Source organism: Lissotriton helveticus, chromosome 9 (genome assembly GCF_964261635.1).
Source record: "Lissotriton helveticus chromosome 9, aLisHel1.1, whole genome shotgun sequence".
Taxonomy (NCBI): domain Eukaryota; kingdom Metazoa; phylum Chordata; class Amphibia; order Caudata; family Salamandridae; genus Lissotriton; species Lissotriton helveticus.
The window spans coordinates 479,549,651-479,572,828 of record NC_136070.1 but is presented as its reverse complement, the minus strand read 5'-3'; the positions used below and the strand labels follow the sequence as shown (position 1 = coordinate 479,572,828).

The 23,178-nt window shown below is 46.9% G+C and overlaps 1 protein-coding gene across 1 annotated transcript in view; it reads left to right on the top strand.

Moving 5' to 3' along the window:
- Positions 1–19,817, top strand: part of PPP1R36 (protein phosphatase 1 regulatory subunit 36) — a 433,561-nt gene extending 413,744 nt beyond the window's left edge. The window contains exon 11 of the mRNA XM_078660312.1: positions 19,273–19,817. Within this exon, the coding sequence (XP_078516438.1) occupies positions 19,273–19,507 (235 nt within the window). The 3' untranslated portion in view covers positions 19,508–19,817. The remainder of the gene's footprint in view (positions 1–19,272) is intronic.
- Positions 19,818–23,178: the final 3,361 nt, after the last annotated feature.

Genomic DNA, 23,178 nt, shown 5'->3' with positions numbered 1-23,178 from the left:
TGCGACAGACTCCGGACCTGCCGGCCTTCAGGAGACTCCTCAAGACCTGGCTCTTCGATCAGTAGCGCCCCGCCACCCCTCCCCCCCAGCGCCTTGAGACCCTCGCGGGTATGTAGCGCGCTTTATAAATGGATTGATTGATTGACTATCTGATATTGTTGTTCCATGTTTGTAATGGCACACTGGGATAAAACGTCAAGGAATGGAATGCACCCAAGACTAATCCTAGCATTCCATCCAACGCTTTTTGTGCTTTCTGGCCAGCAATGGCCTTTGCATCAACTACAGTGGTCCTCATACATGTTTAAGGCATTGACAAGTGACAATGTGGGCTCTCAGGTACAAAAAAAAGTAAAAAGGCTCTGTATGCCACTGTGGAAGAGACATACACAGAAAAAGAAATGGAACAAAGGAAAACTGGACAACATACAAAAAGAAAGGAACAAGAGAAACAAACAACAAATAGAAAGAAAGGGGAAAAAGAAAAGATAAAAAAGTGGTCAGACCAACATAATAGAAACAGCATTTTTAAAGAGTACATTAAATTATTATTGATTAAATTTATTGAACAAGACAGTAGAACTACCCAACACCACCTTACGATCAGAATATATTGTAATCCATTTAAAAACATGAAGAGGAGCCCCTTTCCAAGACCCTTATCATGAAGATAAGTACCATTTTCAGAAGTAGCATAATGTGATACCTGCTTAGTCAAAAGAACATGAGAAAGTGACCTACAACAATATTTTTTATGATCAGACCATCTAATAATTCTGTTATTTTGAAAAGCAGTGCAAAAAATGATTGAGAAGAAGGGCCAAATATATCCCTTTCCATTCAAAAGTAAAGCAACTGGATGCTAGGGTGGTTTTCCTTCATGGAAGGTTCCATCCAGGATGGCAATAAATACAGCATCACTGACAGTGCCAGATATAACTTTTTGTCAGATATTTAACAGTCAAGTCATACGTAGGCCTTCAGGGCTAAAATATTCTGAGTTTAGGCCAGATGGCCCAGCACGTACCTGTAAGAAAAGATAGTTTATGAAATAACAAAAGAATAAATTCAGCACACATTTTAAAACACTAACGTGGTATACAGTTCTAGTTGTTTCATGGAAACTGAAGAAAAATTAATACATCACGGGTGGGTTTCCATGAGCGTCTAAGAGGTGCACTGCCTTGGGGTATGAGCAAAGAAAAGATTTGCTCTAGGTGTCAAATGCAAACATGAAACGGTAATAATGTTAATTTGCTGCCTTCCCTAATTTGAATGAGGTTCCGGGTTGAATGAGTAGGCATACTGATATTGCAAAATACGGGATAAGTGTGCCTAGGAAAGGGGGTTTTACAACATTAAAAATAGGCGATTGGAAGATGGCTGAACAGAGGTGATCCGTGTTGGCTCCGCTTCCAGCTCTGCTGTCGTGGGTGTTTACAGTAGCCCAACGTAGTGCCGACACACCGGTATATGTACCAGAAGATATGAGGAGCTGTAGGTGACCAGCGAATTCCACCGGCAGTCAGGGGGAAAGAAAGGAGCACCGTATGAAGGGGAGCCGAGGCGACACTAAAAATGGCGCCGACCTGCGGCATCCGCTGACTCTATTGAGTGAAGGATGAAGCAGACTGAGCGGAACAGGGGACAGCGATGCATGCGGCAATCCACAGCGAGATTGAGACAGAAAGGTCTGCATTAAACGTGGAGCCCTCAGGAGAAGGAACGGGTCCTGAGTGGCCCGGTGACATCAACAGCCGCTGATAACGAAATTCCGAAGTGCGGTGGAGGGGGTGAGTAGGACTGAGCGGTCCTCACCAGGGTATAACAACCGATAAGCGCCCAAACCAGTGTGGTACTGCGAGGAAAGCACGGTTTCCTTGAGTGTGATGAGGGTTTCTCCCACCTCCACAGTCCTGCCTGACCCTAAAATGGTGGCTGAAAGGCTTCAATGAGGAGTTTCCACCTGAGGCAGTCCAGGAGGCACCTGAAGAAGTAGTGGGAATACACTGGGGTCCCCTGAGAACACATGGGGGAAAGGAAATATGGTCTGGCTGATTGGAACACCAGGGGCAGAATCCCTTGCCTGACCGCAGGTGGCCACCACTGTGGTCATTTACCACGAGGAGCTACAACTCTCACGCTGGTGAGAAGATCCAAATGCTTACTCCGGAGAAGTTGAAAGGGAAGTGTGTCAAGGCAGGGAAACTTGGGCTGTGCAATCAGGATGAGCAGAGGGGTCGGGGAACCTTTGGTGGATGTTGGAGACGGCACCTATGCCACTAAAATGTCCACAGCCAAGGTTGCAAAGTAAACAAAACCAAGAGAATGGGGGGCGTGGCTACCGGCCGTAGAAAATGGCCGCCTAGACCCGGAGCTCCGGAGCAGTACCGGCCTTAAGATTTAAATCCGCTCATTTATCCGTTACAGCAGAGTCCGTCAAGAGGTTCCCCCGACATCGGAACTCTCCCGACACTCATCGGTCGCATCCGTGACCAAATCGGATGCCGCTGGCTGAAGTTCTCGCCACCTGATCAGACAAGGCCTAGTAGGGCCTGGGAGACCGGGGACTGGAGTGGCGGAGGCAACCGCCTGCGATCTGGCTGCAGGGCGGGGAGCGCCGACGTCCGCGAGACCTGGACGGCGACTTCGCGCCCTCTTGGGCTCCCTGTGGTGTCGGGAGCTGAATGCGCACTACGGACCCCCACGCGACCCTCCGGCTGTAATCGGATTATGCCCCGGACTTGGCCGTGATCTCAGGGACGGCAGAGGCGGCGCCGGAATGCGGTGAGGTGCCCATGCGCATCTGCCTCGCCATACCTCACGCTTCCCGCTGGTGACTGGCGGCGGCCAACTGGTGCCTTGAAGGTGTGCACTTTCTGCCCTGGCTGGCGTGGCTGCGTGGTCCTGGGGGCGCACTGGGTCAACAAGCGACCGGGCGGAGTCTGGGGAACATTGCGGTGCGGGCCTCTCCTTCAGGCCTTTGACTGCGAGCGGACCTCTGGCTGGACTGCTAGAGGCATCGTGATCTGAGAGTGACTCTTCTGTATCCTGCTGGTGGGTCGGGGGTCCCTCTGCCTAACCGGGGGGTTTGCCTTGAGGTCTGCGCTGGGTGTGGCGACCTCTTAGGTTCACCGTCCACTGAGTCGCGGTGGGGCTACCGGATTCATCGCTTGTCCGGCCATCCCTTCCTCCTCTCCCCCTGGCCTTCGACTCACACCGCTGCGGACCCTACCAAGTTGCATCAGCATCGGCTGCGGATATGGAGTCTGGGACACTGGAAGTGGTGCAGTTTGGGCGTGTAATACCGCTCTCTCGGTTTGATCCACCCCATCTGTATAAGTTGTACGCTGGACACTATATCGCAAGATGGCGGGCAGAGGGCCTAGAAATCAATCTGTCCTGGCAAAGTTGGACAAGGTCGCTTTTGAGAAAGGATCCAACACAACACCGCCTCACAGCAAAACACAGGAGGGCGGCGGTGGGAAGAAGGTCACGCTGGACGACGTCATGAGGGCACTTGCAAATGTTCAGGCAACAGTTGGGACGATATCCACGGATATGTCCCTGCTCCGGGCGGACCTCCACAAAATGGCGGACAGAGTTAAGGACGTTGAAATAGTGGCAAAGTCCTTGGTTCAGGACACATCTGACCTCCAGCTATCAGTGACCCAACTGGAAAAGGACAACAAAATGCTACTAGACCGGCTGGACGACCAAGAAGGGCGCACAAGTCGGAATAACGTCAGAATCATAGGTATTCCGGAATCAGAAGGCGCCCAGGCAATGGATTTATATGTAGAGGAACTCATAAAAACCAGGTTGCAACCCAAGGGAATTTCACATTTCTTCTCGGTTGAGCGCGCTCATAGAGTGCCTGACGGAAAGTCGAAGCCCGGGGCGCCACCGAGACCAGTTCTTGCGCGTCTCTTTAACTTTAGAGATCGAGACACGATTCTACAAGCGGCACGGATCTCCCCACCTATCCGGATCTTAAACTCGACCATCTCCTTCTTCCCGGATTACACGGCAGCTGTTGCGAGGAGAGGTCGCAGCTTCTTTGAAGTTAAAAAATTGCTCAGAGCGCAGGAGTTACCATATTCCATTCTTTTTCCTGCAAAGCTGAGGGTAGTGGCTGAAGGAAAAACCTGGTTCTTTGACTCTCCGGAGGCAACACACGAATGGCTGGAGGGATGGCGATCAGTGAACAAAACAGACCGGAGACCGGGGCCGCGCCGCCGTCGAGTGGGGGAAGAATCCCCGGGAGACATGGACTCTGGCGGTCAGGAGCCGCACCACGATTTACCTCCCGAAGAAGAATAAGGTTGGCAGTATAGTGAACAATCCTTTATAGCTGATGATGCGGCACCAACGATATTAAAGTTGTAGTGAACTCAAGACCTTGGACTAGGGGGGGCCCATAGGACTCGTAAAGGCTGCTGCCTCATAGGACTCCTCCCCCGGCACGCAAGTATTGCAGCACAGGAAGGGAAATTAAAGCGCTCTGCAAAGTTGGAGTGGCGGGCAGTTGTAGGTTCGCTGAGCAGGGAGGCAGGGTGGGTGGGTGGGACATGGGATGGGAAGGTAACTGAAGCGTTCAATTCTGTTGACTATGTTACATTTCTGATTTTTCTCTTTTGTTTTGTTTAATGTAAACTGGATATGATAGCAATGTGGGATATTACTTTAGCTTTGCGGGCCGAATGCACGTTCAGATATTTGACACACCTCACTGTAGATGGCGGCTGAAACTGTCTCACTGGGGTCACAAGTTCCGCGCACCACCCTCACTTTACTTACCTGGAATGTTTGGGGATTGGGAGACAAAGTAAAGAGAGACCTAGTACTTCAACACTTGAAGCGTTATGACCCTGCAGTGGTCTTATTACAGGAGACACATCTGGTTGGAACAACTGTTCGAGCCCTGGACAGATGGGGATTCCAGATGGTAGCTCATGCAGACTTTTCCTCTGGCTCCAGGGGCACGGGGATTCTTATTAGGAAAAACTTCCCGCTGGTGGTGCAGCAAAGACGAGTTGATGACCTGGGCCGCTTTGCGGCGTTGACTTGTCAATGGGAAGGACGGTTATTTAATCTAGTCTCGGTCTATATATCGCCGGCGCTTCACACACAGGCCCATTCCGATTTTACTGCCTTCCTATTGACACTACCGGTGGCGACACTCTTAATAGGGGGCGACTTTAACGACATAATTGATGGCAACTTGGACAGATTCCCTGTTAGACCGGAGACACAGGGTGGGCGCCGTCTTCTTGGTCTCATAGATGCCCTGGGACTAACGGACAGCTGGAGATTCAAACACGCGAATGACACCAGGTTTACTTTTTACTCGGCAGTACATAACTCTCTTACACGCATAGATTATATCCTGACATTGGCCGACGCCCTGCAGGGCATTGAGGAGGTCACTATCTGTCCCAGGGGCATATCGGACCACTCCCCGATACTCTTTAAATATACCCTTCACCAGACCTGTAGAAGACGCATGTTCCCGGTGCACGCTGGCTTCCTCCAGATGGCACCGGTTACAACGGCCCTCACTACTAAGCAATTTTTCCAAGAAAACCAGGGCTCGGTGGACTCGCCCAGTGTGCTATGGGAGGCATATAAGGTGGTGCTCCGAGGTCAGGCGATGGCTTCCATCCTAGGTCACAAACGGGAGAGGCGGGCAGAGTTGGACGCCCTTGAAGCTGAATTGGCCATAGCCATCGAGGAGCAGGAGGCTCACCCGTCTCAGGGAACTGATCGTAAGGTCTGTTTAAAGCAGACGGAAGTTGTGACCCGCCAAAGAGAAATGGCACAACTTAAAATACAGGCCACTCGGCACAAGGTGTATGAACTGGGAGACAAGGCAGGGAAAATGCTAGCATGGCTAGATAAGAAGGAAAGAGCGAATAAAGTCATTGCACAACTGCTATACCCTGCGGGCTCCCTAGTCTCTGACCCTAAGGATATAGTGAATCTTTTAGCTGACCACTATGAACAAATATATGCTCCCCGGGCAACCTACACAGTTGCAGAGGCATACAATTATATTAAGGATCTAGAGATACCAAAGCTCACCCCAGAGGCAGCACTCCTGTTGGAGGCGGACATAACCACTGATGAGATCCAGGCGGCCACTTATGTGCTGGCATCCGGCAAGGCACTGGGGCCAAATGGGTTCCCGGTTGAACTATATAAAAGAACGGTACAGACGACAGCCCCCTTCTTCCTAAATTTGGGAGAGCTCCTGCGCGATCATCGACTGGCCACAATTGTCGCGATACATAAGCCTGGTAAATCTAAAACAAGCTCTGCCTCCTATCGTCCAATTTCACTCATCAACGCGGAACCTAAAATACTGGCCAAACTGCTGGCGCTGCGCCTTACTCCTCACCTTCCGTCGCTAGTACATTCGGACCAGTCAGGCTTCATGCCACATCGGAGCACAGCCTTTAACCTCCGTCGGCTTCATGCGGTCCTGGCCCGTGCACCTCACCTCAAAGAACCTGCTATCATCCTTTCACTTGCCGCTACTATGGCGTTCGATACAGTCGAATGGCCTTATTTATTTGCAGTGCTCCAACATATGGGATTTGGTCCCAAATTCTGCCCCGGATTGGTTTATTATACACTAAACCCCTAGCGCATGTTGTCGCGAACGGGCACATCTCACAGGACTTCCCGCTCGGACGGGGCACAAGGCAGGGCTGCCCTTTGTCCCCGTTGCTCTTTGCGTTGATCTTGGAACCCCTAGCGATTTGGATCAGATGGGAGCCTTCCATCAAAGGGATCCGTAGGACCGATCTGTGGGAGGACCGTATATCCCTATACGCGGACGATATCCTTCTATATCTCACCTCCCCCAAAAAATCTATTCTGGAAATATTAAATGTATGTGAGAAGTTTGGCAGGGTGTCCGGGTATAGGATTAACTGGAGTAAATCAATTCTATTTGTCCTGGCAGGTCCCCCGCCTGTTTTGCCTCTGAGCTGCCCTCTGGTGACTGCCGCAACGACATTCAAGTACCTGGGTATAGTTGTCACATTAGACCTTGACGAATTTTGCACCCAGAACCTCCGCCCCCTTCTAGAGAGGTTTAAGCTTGATGTTAAAGTGTGGCAGACTCTCCCTCTTACACTTCTGGGCAAGGCTGCGTTGTATAAAATGATAGCACTCCCACGCTTCCTTTACGTGCTTGAAAATACACCTTCCGCGGTCCCTTCACAATACTTTAAAGCTATCGCCGCAACAGTGTCCCATCTACTATGGGGAGGGAAGCCGCCCGAATCGCACAAGATAAGTTAACCAGGGACTGGTATGATGGGGGAATAGCATTCCCAAATGTAGAACTATATTATTGGGCGGCTCATCTAAAGCAGATCAACTTCTGGTTACATGCCCCACAAACTGAGCCGGCATATCTTGCTGACAGACACTCCATGGAAGGCAGGGGACTGCTAAGTACTCTCTACAGCCCTCGTCCCCCTCCAGATCTGATAGGACCGACACAACACTCTGTGCAGTTATGGTACAAGGCCAATAGACGTCTTAAATGCTTGGGTACTATCACCCAAATGACACCGTTGTGAGACTCCAGCAAATTAGGCTTCCTCCGAAATAGTAAGGGATTTCAGGCTTGGGATACCATTGGTATATTGGTGGTGGGCGATCTCTGGAAGAGGAGTGGGGTGGTGGAATTTGCCCATCTACAAAAGCAATATGAGTTGTCACAAACGGAGAAGTTTAGATACCTACAAATTAAGCATGCACTACATTCGGTTATACCGACAGGTACCGTCCTACAAGACTCGTCGCCACTTGAAGACAGACTTCTGACCGAACACATGCAGGAGAAGGCAACCTCCCTCACATATAGAAAGCTCATAAATAACCTCCCAGATGTGACTACTACCCTGAAACAGCACTGGTCGGAGGAGGTGGGCCCATTCGAAGACTCTGAATGGCAAGAGGCCCTCGCCTCACCTAGGGAGACCTCTATCCCCTCCAGATTGAAACTGATACAACTCAAAATACTCCACCGCACATACTACACCAGAACGACTTTGTTCAAGATAGGAAGAGCCACGCATAAATTCTGCTTACGTAACTGTGGGGAGGAAGGAACGTTTTTCCACACCATATGGGAATGCAGATACATGGCGGCCTACTGGACGGCAGTGATGCGCATGATTTCCCAGACCATAGACATCTCACTACTCCCGGAACCTCGCCGCTGCCTGTTAAATGTATGGGAGCCCAATGACCTGAACCATCGCCAACAGGACTGGGTAATGCTGGGCATGTTGATAGCAAAACGTAATATCGCCAGGCTCTGGGGTTCTGCACTATCGCCGACGCTGCTGCGAGATTGGTGTAGGGATGTGGATGAGGCGATGGTGGCAGAGAAGGCGGTCTACATCCACCGCGGCTGCCCAAGAAAGTGGGGTAAAATCTGAGGGGCCTGGAACGCATTCAGGGGTAATATTTGCGAACCACCATGTGTCACTGAGGAGGGTGAAGATTCGGACTAGTGGAACTGGTCAAGATATGTGTAGTAAGGTTATACTGTACTCAGAATATTATGTTCGATATTTATGATCGGAAACTGGCTGTAATTGTATTTTACCCGCTAACAGTATCTGTGTATCTGCAGTAACGTACTCTTGCAATGCTGTCACGTTTACAATGTTTAACCCCTTCCATGCTGGGCTGATTCTGCTCCTGTGCTGAAGATTTCAGCGTGGGTGCGGTCATGACGGCCCCAAGCCGTCATCAGCATGGAAGGGGTTAACTAAAAAATAAACATATTTTTAAAAAAAACAAAAACAAGAGAATGAGGTTAGAGGCTATTCAAAACTGCACTCAACAAATGAACAGTGTGTCTAAGTAACTAATAGTGCTCGAAACCGAGGAGCATTCCCCTCTATGCTCCCCAAATAGGACCAGGTCCTACAACAACATTCAATGCATGGAGGTTCAGCACTATATAATGTAATAAACACGTCATGTCAAGATTCTAAAATTAATTAGCACACAAAGAGACATCCAAATCCACGGTGTGTTTTTCTTGAAGTGGTTTCTCTTTATTTTTCTTTAAAGGATTTTTCTTTATTTTCTCAAGAGCAAATGTTCATAACCATAGCCAATGTTCATAACCATAGCCAACGTGTTTCGTATCCCTAAGAGACTTCTTCAGGGCTTTCAAAGTATGGCATAGGGTGTATTCATTAGATGGTTGTGCAATTTCAGATTTTTAAAGCTCCAATGTTCGGTAAACTTTTTATACAATATAAAGACTCAGCAGTGGCATGATAACCAGAGATACGTGTGAAACAGGAGGACCACACGTCTTACCATGCAGAGCTCCTGAGTGCTTTACCCCACACTCCCCTTTATTGTTAATGTTGTTTCATATATATGTTTTGCACATTCATCCTGGGTGAAGTTATTCTGAATGCTAAATTACCTCCTTTGTCTTACCCATCTTGTTCAGTTGTACATGCTTCCCCTTTGGATCCCTTTTTCTCCTCTGACTCCCTGTATAATCCTGGGCAGCGCTGTACTACTATTTCTGTGTACGTTTTCTACCCAGTGCCCAGTCCTTGCCCAAGTCCCTGACTGTGTTCCCCACATAGTCCTGGACACTCCCTGACAACAGTGCATTTCTATAAGATCTATGTGCCGGAACTGTGTGCTCACCTGACTGTGCATTTCAATGAAATAGCGACAGGGCAAATGGTGTCACCCTCTATGGCAGAGGCTAATTATGCTTGCCGCGCTCGAAAGTATAAGTCAACGGAGCGAACTCGAGTTACAATTCAATTTCAAAGCTTTATTCGACATCAGTCATAAAAGCATTTCCACCTTAACACTGTACAATAAATACTAAGTCTAAAATACACAGAATTTAAGATAAGTATTAAACAAAAATCCGTCGAATGCAATAAGCTATTATAACATTATTAAGAACAACCTTGACACTTACTCACAAGTCAAAGCATTAAAATCATGGTAACCGAGATACCTCACGGCATTTTTCCTAGTAGAGTGCGTGTTCGAATCACCCAGGTCAGGCCAAAAACTTTGCAACAGCAATTACGAACAGTGGAGAACAATCAGTTTCCAGAATTCTGAGTGCTGTAGCTTGACTACGCGTCCCCAAGCGTAGGCAAACGGGTCTTATCCATTTGTGCCGTGGGTTGGCATATAAAGGGCAACAAAACAGTACATGGGAGACATGCTCAACTTGATCTTTACAATGGTAACAATGCTCGTCCCAGGATGTAGACCATTTCTTTTGAAACACATTTACTGGGAGTGATCCAACTCTAAATTGAAAGTACAGCTTCCTGTCGTGCGGCTTCTCAATCAAGTCCCAGTACGCTTCACACGAGGGAGACATTTTTAGGTCCAGGAAGCGTCTCGTCAGCGAAGAGTTAGTCCCATTGGAAAAAGTTCTAAAGTTCACCATCTCCCAGTACATTTGTTTCAGCCTGATCTTTGAGGGGAAACAGGACACATCAGTATTACCCCATAGGTGGTCTAGTTTTAACTGTGTCAGTACCCCCCGTAATTCTTTCAACCAGACAATTTTATGAAAGCGGTCAAGTAGAACAATGTCTGTCAATGCTGTAGCATAGTGGGCTATCTCTGGGGTCACCATTAGACGTCTCCAATACAGCAGTGGACGCAACCTCGCTAAGTCAGCAATGTTTTTCCTACCAAGGTCTAATTTCAAAGGAACAGTAGGCGTACTTTGCGGCACCCCTACCAGACCCCGAAAAAACTTGTTTTCTGCTGTAGTCAGGTTTGCTAGGTTACAGAAACCCCATAGCTCTGAACCGTATAAGCTAGCACTAATAACTTTCATGTGATAGATCTCAAGAACACAATTTACTGGTTTAGTAAGAGAAGCTCTATGTTTTAATAATAATGCTCCTGCTAGTTGGCTAAACTTTAATACAGCAGTATCTATGTGCGTGTTCCATTTCAAGTTCCCCTGTAGTGTTATTCCAAGGTAGGTGAAAGCATCTACCTGCTCGAGGGGGGTACCTTTAAAGGTGATAACGCCTTTAAACAACGAGCGGCGGTTCATACACATAAACTTTGTCTTACTGGTGTTCAGTTCTAAACCTCGAGAATCACAGAACTCACCAAATGCGTTGACCGCCTTTTGGAGACCGCTTGGTGTACGCGTTAATATAAGCGTGTCGTCCGCAAACATTAGGACGGGAACATGCGAACCAGCTATTATGGGGGCATCAGAAGGGGACCTCTTCAGGAATTCTACTATACCGTTTATATATATCGAGAACAGTGTTGGCGCTAGAACGCAACCTTGCCTCACCCCACGTTCTACGGGGAAGGGCTTGGTTACTTCTCTCTGTGAGCCACATCTAATTTTGGCGTAATATTTTCGTGCAGTCGTACAAGGAGAGTGAGAAGTTCTTGGCTTATCCCTGCATCAGCTAGGACCCTCCAAAGCTTGTCCCTGGGGACCAAGTCAAGAGCTGACTTTAGGTCCACAAAGACAGCATATAGAGGGCCGTTATTTAAGGTGACGTTCCTCCAGTACAGGGCAATGAAGTAAAAGACCTGGTCGATGGAACTTGTCAGGGGACGGAACCCCGCTTGGTATGGTGACAAGATGTTATTTTCCTCTATCCATACTTGGAGCTTATTCTGCACCATTCGACCCATCAGTTTCTGAGCTGAATCTATGAGACTGATGGGTCGATAGTTGCTAGGGAGGGATTTGTTACCTTTTTTGTATAATGGGATGATTTCCGCACCTTTCCAGGACAAAGGTACTTCACCACCCATCGCCACTGCGTTGGCAAGCCAAGCAAAATATGTACACCATGTATTCCGATCACTTAGGTAGACATCTGCTGGTATACCGTCCATGCCTGGCGCTCTTCCCCTCGTTACACAGTCAAGGGCAACACTTACATCTTTTTCATTAAACACATTATACTGATAGCATATTGAGGTTCGAAGAATTCTATCCAGTTATTAATGGCAACATGGTTTTGAGGGGGGGCAGCCAACCCTCCCCTATCCCACTTTACCGTGGACCAGAATAACTTCGAATCTTTGGCCGCGCATGCAGTTTTAAGCTCACCCCATAGTTCCTCGTCCCATAGCATCTTCGCCTGCTTTTGTGTGCGTCTATAGGTGTCCCTGGCTTTCCTGACTGTATCGGCGTTCCCCGATTGAAGCTCTCTACTAAGGTTCTGGCGTGCCAGTCTACAGATTTCACCGTACCATCCCTGCCTGCTTTGGTGTTTTTTGCCCTTATTGTGGCCTACTGGTTTTAGGAAGAATGTTTGCAGTCTGCAAAAGAGTTTTTTGTGAGCCTCCATCAAAATGTCTCGGAAGTTAGAGTTACTTGTGAGTAGCTTTATGTTATTTACTTCCTCTCCTACTACTCTCTTGAGTTCATCTAACTTCCCCTCATCCTCTACTAGCTTCCCCCATTTTAGTTGCCGCTGATTGTTTGTACATACTAAGTCCAAGGTCACCCTCTCTTCATCTGAGCTTACCCCCCTTTCCTCTAAATAGGACTTGAAGGCCATACACAGTGGGTTATGATCGCTTTCCATTCTTTTTACTACGGTCATATCAATCAATTTGCTCCAGACCCTGGTATCTACCAGAAAATAGTCTATTCTACTGGATGCCCGACCGTTATCAAATGTGCAGTTCCCTACACGGTCTGAGGATGTGCGACCATTTGCGGCTCTAAGGCCTCTAGCTAGACAGAGGCTCTTTACTTGAATGGCCACCGTACTCCATCTTTTAACTGCAGCTATCTCAACCTGGGGGATTCCCCATTTGCTATCCTCTTCCTCGGCTAAGAATTTATCCTCTTGACCCAGGGGTTCAAAAGTAGTATTTAAGTCCCCCCCAACAATAATAGATTGTTCTAGGGGCAATGATTCTAGCTCCTGTTCGAGGACCGTTATTACGTCTGAGGTCTTTCCCCCTCTGACCCCCCTAGCATATATATTAAAAAGGGCTAGCTCTTCACTATTGTCCCATCTAATATTAACTGATAGTATGTATAGGAAGGGATCTTTGCTGGATTGTGCAATTCAGCGACTGGCGAACCCAAATCAGCAAACCTCCTGATGGGCGGCCTTTGCCATTTATCACTGCAGAAATAAAGAAGTTAAGGTACCCCACCCGATATACAGGGCTTTGCGACCATGTTTCTTGGAATAATATAATATCATGTAAGTCGATAAAAGCACACCATTCAGGGGATGTTACTTTATTCGCTATCCCAGCAAGATTCCAAGAAATAAAGGTCAATGTTGCTTTAGCTGTGGTGGGCCCTGACTGGCCAAGTCTTGAAAGGTTGCTTATATTTATGTTCTGCTGTGTAGTTTCTGTTGCTAAAAATTTTGAAGAAATGCCAAGGGCATCATCTAGGTGAGACTCGGGTAATGGCTCACTGCTATTACACCGGACTAGACTACTATACCACTCCAAGGTATAGGGCCCCCCATCCCTTTTATTACTATTGGGAGCTACCTTGCGGTTGGCTACCTGGGTCGGGGCTAATGAACCCTCCTTATTAGCGCTGCCATTATCTGTTTTCACAACATGAGAGCATCCTATCATATTATCTTGATATTCGAGTCAATCGCACTCGTTTAGGTTAGACAATGCTGCATATCTATTTTCTAAGTTTACACCCCAGTCACAACTTTGGACACCCCCACCCCCACCCCCGCCCCTTCTGTTAACCACTGTAGTCCATTTGGTCCTCAAAACACTTGGTTTAGCAATAAAGCCTCTTCTGTTGTAAAAGAAGTCAAGTGTGAGAGGGATGATTTCTGCTGTTCTGCGTTGAGGGGGCAGAAGATTAGGTAGAATATCGGGCAATACTTCTGGTCCTTTTAGGGCTACTGCCTATTCATTTCACTCTTCTGGCAGTTAGTACTTCCTCTGAGAGTTTATGTTTACCCCAGTGGGTGATGTACATGTTATTAGTTAGCCAGTATAGAGCTTTACTTAAGAGTGATTGGGGGGACTCTGTCTGGCCAAGCTTCAGGGTTGGTACATTAGCTAGGACCAGGATCAGTGGGGATGCTTCTACAATTAACTCCATTGAACCTGGTTCCAGAAAAGAATCTTCCCTAGACCCGTTGGTTATCAGCGGATCTGGTGTGCGATGGATATTTGCTGCTAAGCATGGGGTGGGGATAAGTGGGTGAGTCGGAACCACCGACTCCCTACCTTCTCCAATTCCACCTTCCCTATGTTTTGTTTGCTCAATTTTGTCCACCACCTGGTTAGGTATTTCCCCCATGTTTTAATTTGTGTTCAACAGAAGACCATCAAGCTTGTGAACTTTGTCAGTAAGTTGGTCAATCTTAGATAACAATGGCTTGATTATACCCCTCATTTTTTGATCAAACATTCCCATGAGTTTCTTAATGTTGGCCTCATCCCATAACATACTGCCCTCATCCTCAACCCCTACATCCTCTGTACCATTTTTCCTAGGTGGAGTTGCTGGTCTTTTTCTGCTAGAGCGTAACCCGCCACGCTTAGGTTGTCCCTTTGTGGCCCCTCTAGTCACCCTAGGCGCAGGAACAGGCGCAGGTTTAGGCGAGCTATCCTCCACTATTTCTAGGTCCAGGTCTACGGCATCATGATCAACCTCATCTATTTTGCTCAATGTAGCAGGTGAGAATGCATTGTGAGCGGGGCTCTCAGTACTAATCTGGGAAAACACCCCTGCTTCACTGGAGTCTTCTAGTTCCTGTAAATTAACTCGGGGTGATTCAGTTGAGATATTAGTAGGTGTTGGACTCAAACCCAGGGAAGACCTTCTATCAGTGTTTATCTTAGCGACCACTTGAAATAGATAGTTATCCATGGTGTTTGAAGGAGCAGTACATTGCTTTTGTTTAGACATACCTGTAACAACACTCAACAATCACAGTGACCCGAAATAAATACCAAGCCTATTGTCCAGAAGCCACTACTTGCAAGTACTATGAGACCTCCCCTTATATCCGTTTATAAGGGCTATGGTACTTCATAGTTATCACAAAGAGTTGAAATCACTCACGAAGATAGATGGACAGCGTTCCTGGTCCAGTCTAGTCTCTGCCAATCGCGGACTGTCGCAGACTGTCCCGCCCTTGTCCCGGGCTTCTCCCGGTCGCTCCCGCGCAGCTGGACTGGTGGAACCAATTTGTAGGTCTATGGGTAAAGGGGAGGGGCAGGCAGGGAGAGCAGCCCAGGTGTTGTTAATCCGGGCGGCGGCGCTTCTGGGAAAGGTAGTCCCAGACCCGCGCTCGCACTCTGCTCGCAGCCCTGCTTGTCCAGCAACCCACCTCCCAATTAGCAGGCAAAAGTCCGTAGATATCAGCAGGCAACCCAGCGAAGCAGGACCCGCGAAGCGGGTTCCGCGAGAAGTAGGCAAAGTTCACAGTGACACACAACCCGGCGTGCTCCAAGGATTTTCAGCAAAGCGTCCCAAAGATAGTCCAAAGGCTGGGGGTTTTAAAGCTGATGGGGAGGGGCGGGCAGGGAGAGCAGCCCAGGTGCTGTTAATCCGGGCGGCGGCGCTTCTGGGAAAGGTAGTCCCAGACCCGCGCTCGCACTCTGCTTGCAGCCCTGCTTGTCCAGCAACCCACCTCCCAATTAGCAGGCAAAAGTCTGTAGATATCAGCAGGCAACCCAGCGAAGCGGGACCCGCGAAGCGGGTTCCGCGAGAAGTAGGCAAAGTTCACAGTGACACACAACCCGGCGTGCTCCAAGGATTTTCAGCAAAGCGTTGAGTTACTTCAAGTTAGGTCGTTGCACTCGACAGGGGTGTCCGCTATCCCCCTTATTGTTTGCCTTAAGTATTGAACCGCTGGTGATTCAACTTCGGACTTCCCCAGACATCCAAGTGATTAGATTTGGGGGGGATGAACAAAAGGTCTCGTTATTTGCAGACGATATCCTGCTGACGCTCACTTCCCCGAGAACCTCATTACGAGCAGTACAGGAGGAACTGAAGAGCTTTGAAGTTGTTGCGGGCTTCCGAGTCAGCCTGGCAAAGTCATCTATCTTAGACTTAACCCTATCAGATAGAGAAAAGTTTTTGGTGCAGGGGAGACACCGTTCACATGGGCCAAACAGAAGTTGTTATACCTAGGGATCCAGATCACTCCCAGACTAGAGGGTCTTTTTAAAGTGACACTCACTCAAGAGCAACAAGATCTTAAATGTTGGAAGCCAATGTTCATATCTTGGTTGGGGCAAATACATGCAATCCAAATGACTGTCCTCCCTAAGCTTGTGTACCTATTCCAAGCGCTCCCGATCGACCTTGAAAAAGAGTTTATACCTGGGGACCCCTCCATGATCCTACACTATATTTGGCAAAATGTTAAAGCGCGTTTACCCTTCCATGTATTAAGGCGACCGAAGGGGAAGCGGTTCTCCCAGATTTGGGCTATACTACAGGTACGTGTAGTGGCGGAATGGTCCATGAGGGAATCGGACAAACACTGGCTCCACATGGATCGAGCCATTGTGGGCAGGACAATTTGGGACATCCTGTGGAAGCCCAAGAAGGACAGACCTCCCAATGCATATCTTAGCAACCCCACTCGGACTGCCCTCAGGGTATGGGATGAGGTTAACCGGGGCCAAGGGTGGAAAACCTTTCCATCACCTTATACCCTGATACATTTTAATCCGGAGTTTCCCCCGGCCTTGAGGGCTGGTCCATTTGATACTTGGAGGGAGGGGGGTTGCCTCGTTCTCTCCGACTTATTCCACAATTACGGCTTTCTAACGTTTGAAAACTGCCTGCGGGACTTTCAGGTCGCCCCCACAGAGCATTTCCACTATCTCAACTTAAACATTGGGCACTTCAACCGACAGTGAGGGAGGCAGCAATACAGGAGTTGACTCCAAAAGAATCCTTCGTGAAAAGGGTGGGCTCCATGAAAGGGGTATTCGCGTTTTTGTATGGGCTACTGGTAACTACTAATGGTGTGTTGGACCTGATAGTCATGTCCACATGTATGGGGGGGAAAAGCTAGTTCTTTTTAGTTACCCTCACATACCCTAGTGGTGTCATGCTTCATCATTGGGTCACCCCGACCCCTAGAAGTCGGGGTGGGCTCAACCACAGTGTTGGGTAGCACTTTGATAGATGAAGGATGGGGGATTATAAGATAAAATACCTCAATCAGACCCCTGGTTTCCCTTTATTCGTGGGTCTGGTTGGGTCATTAACAATTATTTGGATTTTAATGGTCCTATGACCCTAGGGCACTAGGGTCATAGGACCATTAAAATCCAGTGTGCTCGCTCCTTGAGTATCTCTATGGTGCTTGTCGGACGGAGTCCCATTCATGAATGCTTAATAAATGACCTATGGTTTGTACTTCACTCCACTGATGCTTCCTCCTTACTTGTTAAGAACCCATGGAAGAAGTGGTGACCCTGCACCAGTGGATTATTCCAGAATGAGCCAACTGGAGTAACAACATACAGGCAGTAAAAAGGCTAACTCAATGAGAGATTTCACTCATTGGAGACGTGCCAGGGGAGCAACAAGTATGTTATATTTCCTTGGTTAGTATCTGAGAAAATAAGTAAGTTTACAGCATCATAGTAATCACCTTGAAGACCCTTTGCATATGCAGAAAGACGCTATACCCTGTTTGCTACTCCCTAACAAAGTAGGAAAGCGAAACAGATTGAACATGGATGAAAGACCAGATGAGCCAATGGACGGTATAGTCAGTGGGAACCCTCTCCTTTGTATTGAGAATAGGGGACAATAAGTGGGGCTTACCTTTTGTGTATTTTAACAGTGTGTGACTACAGGGCGACGTTCCCTCTCCAACCCCTGGTTCGAATTGATTCATGTTAAATTTGGGTAAGAGACCCAGTAATGGATCTTCTTTTAAAATATCTAGTTGTGTGGGTTCACGGGTGTCCTCCACTTAATTGTTGGTGCCAAGTGGGACTATAAGGCATGTCACTAAAAAGTGAGTTGTATTCAATATGGCTAAAATGAAATGCCTACCCTCAAATGATATTGGATTGTTTTAAAGATTTTTTTCTTAAAGGAAGATCCTTTGAGTGTGTCTTAAATGGGCAAGTGTGGCCGAGTATGGATTCCCAATCTCCATGAAGTTAGTGACAGTGATGGAAAGTTTAGGGCTGATAATACAAGGGATCTTTATCCTGACGAAGGATGTCGACCTTTAGCTGCGTTGGAGAGGCCGAAACATGTTAATAACAGCAATAAGGGGGGGTACAGGGAGTTAACCATCCTGGTAGACCCCGCATTTCATTTTTTAACCCTGCCAAGAGAGACCCAAAATAAAGAATGAAAACATTTTTTTGCTTAAAGGATCCTTTTCTTTTTAAGGGGGCATTTGCCTAAAAAATAACCAAAAAAATTCAACACTCTAAGTGTTGGTCACCAGAGTGTAGTAGCATGCCCTATGAGGAAGCAAGCCACTATATAGTGGGTGGGGGCCATTTTAAAATCATTGAGGGATTACCAAAGCTGGATTAGGTGTATTGAATTCTCCTCTTCCTTTTCTCTTTGTGTGATTGGATAGTACTAGGGGAGGATAATGGAAGGGTAGCACCTCTCACCCCTTATTTGAGTGTGTGTTGGATCCCAGTAGACCAGTCAGCCATCTTGGGTGCAGATCTATTTAAACCGCAGTCATGTCATGGTCAGGCGCTTGCGCGTCTTCCGTTAATGCGAGAGGAAGCTTCAATATCTGTTCTCTTACCGATTTCTAACTACCTGGTTTCCACCTCCGGTTTTGTACTCACTACTCCCAGCTTGCGCTTCTTCCGTTAGTACAAGAGGAAGCTTCAATATCTGTTCTCTTACCGATTTCTAACTACCTGGTTTCCACCTCCGGTTATGTACTCACTACTCCCAGCTTGTACTCTGGACTATCAGCCTGTGCTGTCGAAAAGCCTTCACACATTTTTCCTGCTTCCACCATGCATAAATTGTGACACTGAAATTATGCATAGCTGCTCAAAACATTAAGCATCGGTATCAGTAGTGATATAGTTAAAGTCCAGCAGGGGAGCAACTATGGTTACTGGGAAGCCTGTTAGTTTGGCCCATCTGTAGACCCACTATATCATCATTTGTGATGAGACTGTGCAGCCACAATCATTTTTTTACAATTTCCCCAGCAGTGTTTTGCTGATAATCAGGAATGAATGTTGGTACAGATCTCAATTTTTCTGTTTCTATTACAGAGTTGGCATCATCGGAGAACTCAGCAAGAACTTCAATCTCCAATCTCTTATACCTCTTAATGTAGATGATGATGATGAGGACGAAGAAACCAAAGCAAGGAAAAGCAATGCATCTTTCCACTCGGAAATCAGGGCTTCGACATTCGATGCGGGCATGCGAAGGGGCATCAGCCGCACCAGCACTGTCATCTCAAGAGCCACCACTGAAGGAGGCTACTCAGACACAGAAGAGTAGAAACAAAAAATGGGCATTGTTCAGGATTAGAAATAACAATTTCCACATCGTGTCAAAAAACATCTTTTGTCTTTCCATTTTCAATCCTTAAGCAGTTCTCAATTTTTGTAAAATTTCAAGTAGCAGTTTTAAGCAAGACTTCTTTTTCAAAAGCCATACACTATTAACATTATGTTATAGACACTTGCATGTGAATGTGATTCCTGGGTCTACTATTTTATCTTTGTTTCTAAGGACTGATTTTATAATCTTCCTATTTACAGTTTGTCTAATAGTAACTCATCACAATAAAATGCACGGTTCGAAATTTGGTATTTGTATATATTGTTGTAAACATTTCTCAATGTAAACCTGCCTTTCCCCAATAGTATTTCTGCATTAGAGAAATTTGAGCCAGGCTTACAGGAGCAGGTACAAGCAATGCTGGCCAGTGCCAAACCTGGCTCCTCACGGGACTAAAGCCCCCCAAGATCACTTCCTCCTTAGCCCCACTGTATTGCGCCAGAGGTCACTGAGTTTTTTAATCTCTCTTTAGATTGTGCCTCACTCCGCCTGAGTGGAAGACTGCCCAAGTGTCTCCAAAGTAAAAAACAAAAAAACAACGCAAACCCTGACATTCACACCAACTACAGCCCTACCTCTATGCTTCCTCTGTTAGGAAAATGCCTGGAACACCACATAAATAAACAACTGGCCACCTATCTGAAAGGGCACAAGATCCTTGACCCCTCCCAATTGGGCTTCATGGTGATGCACAACATTGAAAACGCACTAATGGCAGTCATCAATACCATCAGACTCTCATTAGATACAGGTACTCCAGTAATGCTGGTATTGCTCGATCTGTCAACAGTTTTCGACATGGTCTCACATTCAATCTTAATCCACAGACTGCAGACTGCACAACCGGGTGTATATGGTAGAGCACTCCTCTGGCTCGTGGATTTTCTCAGCAACCAAACCCAAACCATCTCCACTTTGCAGGTCAATAAAGGAGTCCTGCAGGGTTCCTCCCTGAGCATGACATTATTTAATGTCTACATGGTCGTGCTTGCGCAGATTTTTAGATCTTGCGGGTTCAAGATCGTGTCTTATGCTGATGACACCCAATTAGTCATCTGCTTTTGGGCATGATCCAGACATGGTTTGTGTGCTGCATGAGGAAAATTTCTGATTGGATGACCAACAACTGCTTCCAACTAAATGGTGAAAAAACAGAGATAGCGTTGTTTGGCATGGCTCAGGACTCTTGGTCAAGGGACTGGTGGCCTGAGCAGGATGGGGCACTGCCCCTTACCCCAAACAGGTGGCTAAAAATCTTGGCATCAAATTGGATCAGGCACTTTCTATGAAAGACCAAGTCATTACAACTGTGGCTCCTGTTTCACCACTATGTGTTTTCCATGGCTCCCTGATTCAAGAAAAACCCTAGTCCAGGCACTGATTACGAGCCATGTCGACTATGGTAATGCACTACTAGTGTCAGCAAACAATTCACTGCTGGCTAAGCTCCAAATGGTGCAAAGTACAGAGGCCCGATTAATCTGCAACCTCCTTTCTTGCTCATCCTCTGTTCCCATCCTGAAACCCCTTCACTGGCTACCAGTTTGAAAATGTGCCATTTTCAAACGGTACTGCTTGACCCATAAGGCAGTAACCAAACTGCTTCCTACTTACTTGCATGATAGACTCAGTCAATACCCATACCTGATTGCTTAGATCGTCAAATCAACCTTTACTAAAGATACCTTGTATCTGCACTTCCAGATCTTTATCATATCTTGCCCCATTTAACTTGAACAGGCTGGCTTCCTCTGCAAATCCAGTTGTGTCAAGATCTTTCAAAATTCATAAACGTTTTAAAACATGTATTAATTTAACTGGTCTACCTGCATTTGTCCTTTTAGTTGCTAAGCGCCAAGATACACCTTCGGGTTAGAGTCATTTTGCACTATAACAAATGCCTATAACATAACCATTTTAGTTAGGAAAGCTTTATCATCAACATAATTTCACTTGTTTTAATCTAGGTTTACAGTCCTTCTGTTGTTCATATACTTTTCAAAAAGTCACCATTCAAGTGTCGGGTACTGCAGCTGATCCACAAAGGGCAGGAAACCGCTGATACCCGTTCCTATGTATGAAGGTGACTGTGTCCTCGTGGCCAGGATGGATCTGGGACTCCAAAAACTCCTAGTCACTTTAAATAAATGTATGCCTGACCTGGGTTTAACAAAAAATACATCTAAATCATATGCCATGGTCTGTGGTCGCCCCCAGAGTAGGCTGACGCATTTCCAGGTTAGGGGGAACACACTCAAGTGTGTTACCTATTTGGGGATCCCGTTCGACAATAAGATCACCTGGTACACTTGAGGAGTGTGAGAGTAACCCAGTACGAACAAGCCATTGCTTCTCTGTTCCAATTTGTTGCAATGTTAGGGTCCCTGTCCATTAAAACTGCCACTACTGAATATAAAGCTAGACCCGTGCCTATTGTCAATTACTGTGCAAGGGTGTGAGGATTCATTGATAACTAGCAATTGCAAATCAGTGAAAACAGATTCCTTCGTAGAACTTTGTCACTTTTCAACTCTGTCCCATCTGTTTTAGTACATGAAGAACTGGGTCTTCAGTATTTGGAGGATATACTGAGGTTGGCACCTACTCTGTTATGGCTGTCAGTATGAGCTAGGCCTGAAGCAGCAATGACACCAGCTTTAATCACTGACTGTCTTAAACTGGACAGGGTTCACAAAATCAATTGACTAGCCCATATTAGAGAAGATCTCCACCTATTTGGCAGAAGGCATCAGTTTGACAACCCAACAGCAATCAATCACACACAGAAAACCATGGTTAAAGATGACCTACTGAATTTGATAGTAGAAAAGTCGTGGGAGGTTGAAATTAAGTAGTCTGTTGAGTCATAGCTTCCATTAAGTACAACCCCAGCAGTTGAGCCATACCTGCTTATAATGCCACGTAACCAAAGGTATCTGAAAGAAATAGGTGGTATGTAACCTTTACAACGAAACTTTTATAACGACCTACCATTACAACGCAACTTTTACAACGCAAACTATTACAACGCATTGCTCTGGGGGGCGCTCTAGGATAGGGAATAGGTTAATTTACTATCCAATAACCTTCCCTACTATCCACGGGGACTGGAGTTGGAATAGTAAATTAAACTATTCACTATCCAGCACCCCAAAGCGCTATGCGTTGTAATGGTATGCGTGGTAAAAACCGCGTTGTAAAGGTAGGCGTTGTAAAAGTATGCGTTGTAACGTCATACATCCGAAACAGGTTAGTATTAGATATCTTACCTTAGAATATCCCCAGGCATCAGACTGGATCCGCAAATGTTTGCGTAGCAGTACCCATGTGCGTCGGTAGGCGTCGTCCACAGCTCCGCGTCCGTCCTCGGCGCCTTGATGACGTCGTCGGAGTACTTAGACGCCGCCCTCGCGCGCTGACGGCAGTTCCTATTTTTTCCGCGCCAGCAACGCCGATCCGGAAAAAGTGGTACCCTTAGTCACTTTTTGACAAAACTTTTTAGATTGTTTTCGATCATTTTTTCGAAGACGTTTGACTCCGTAGGTGCCGGTAGGGATGCCCGGGTTCAAAGCCTGCTCTGACTGCGACCGACTGATTTCGGTCACTGA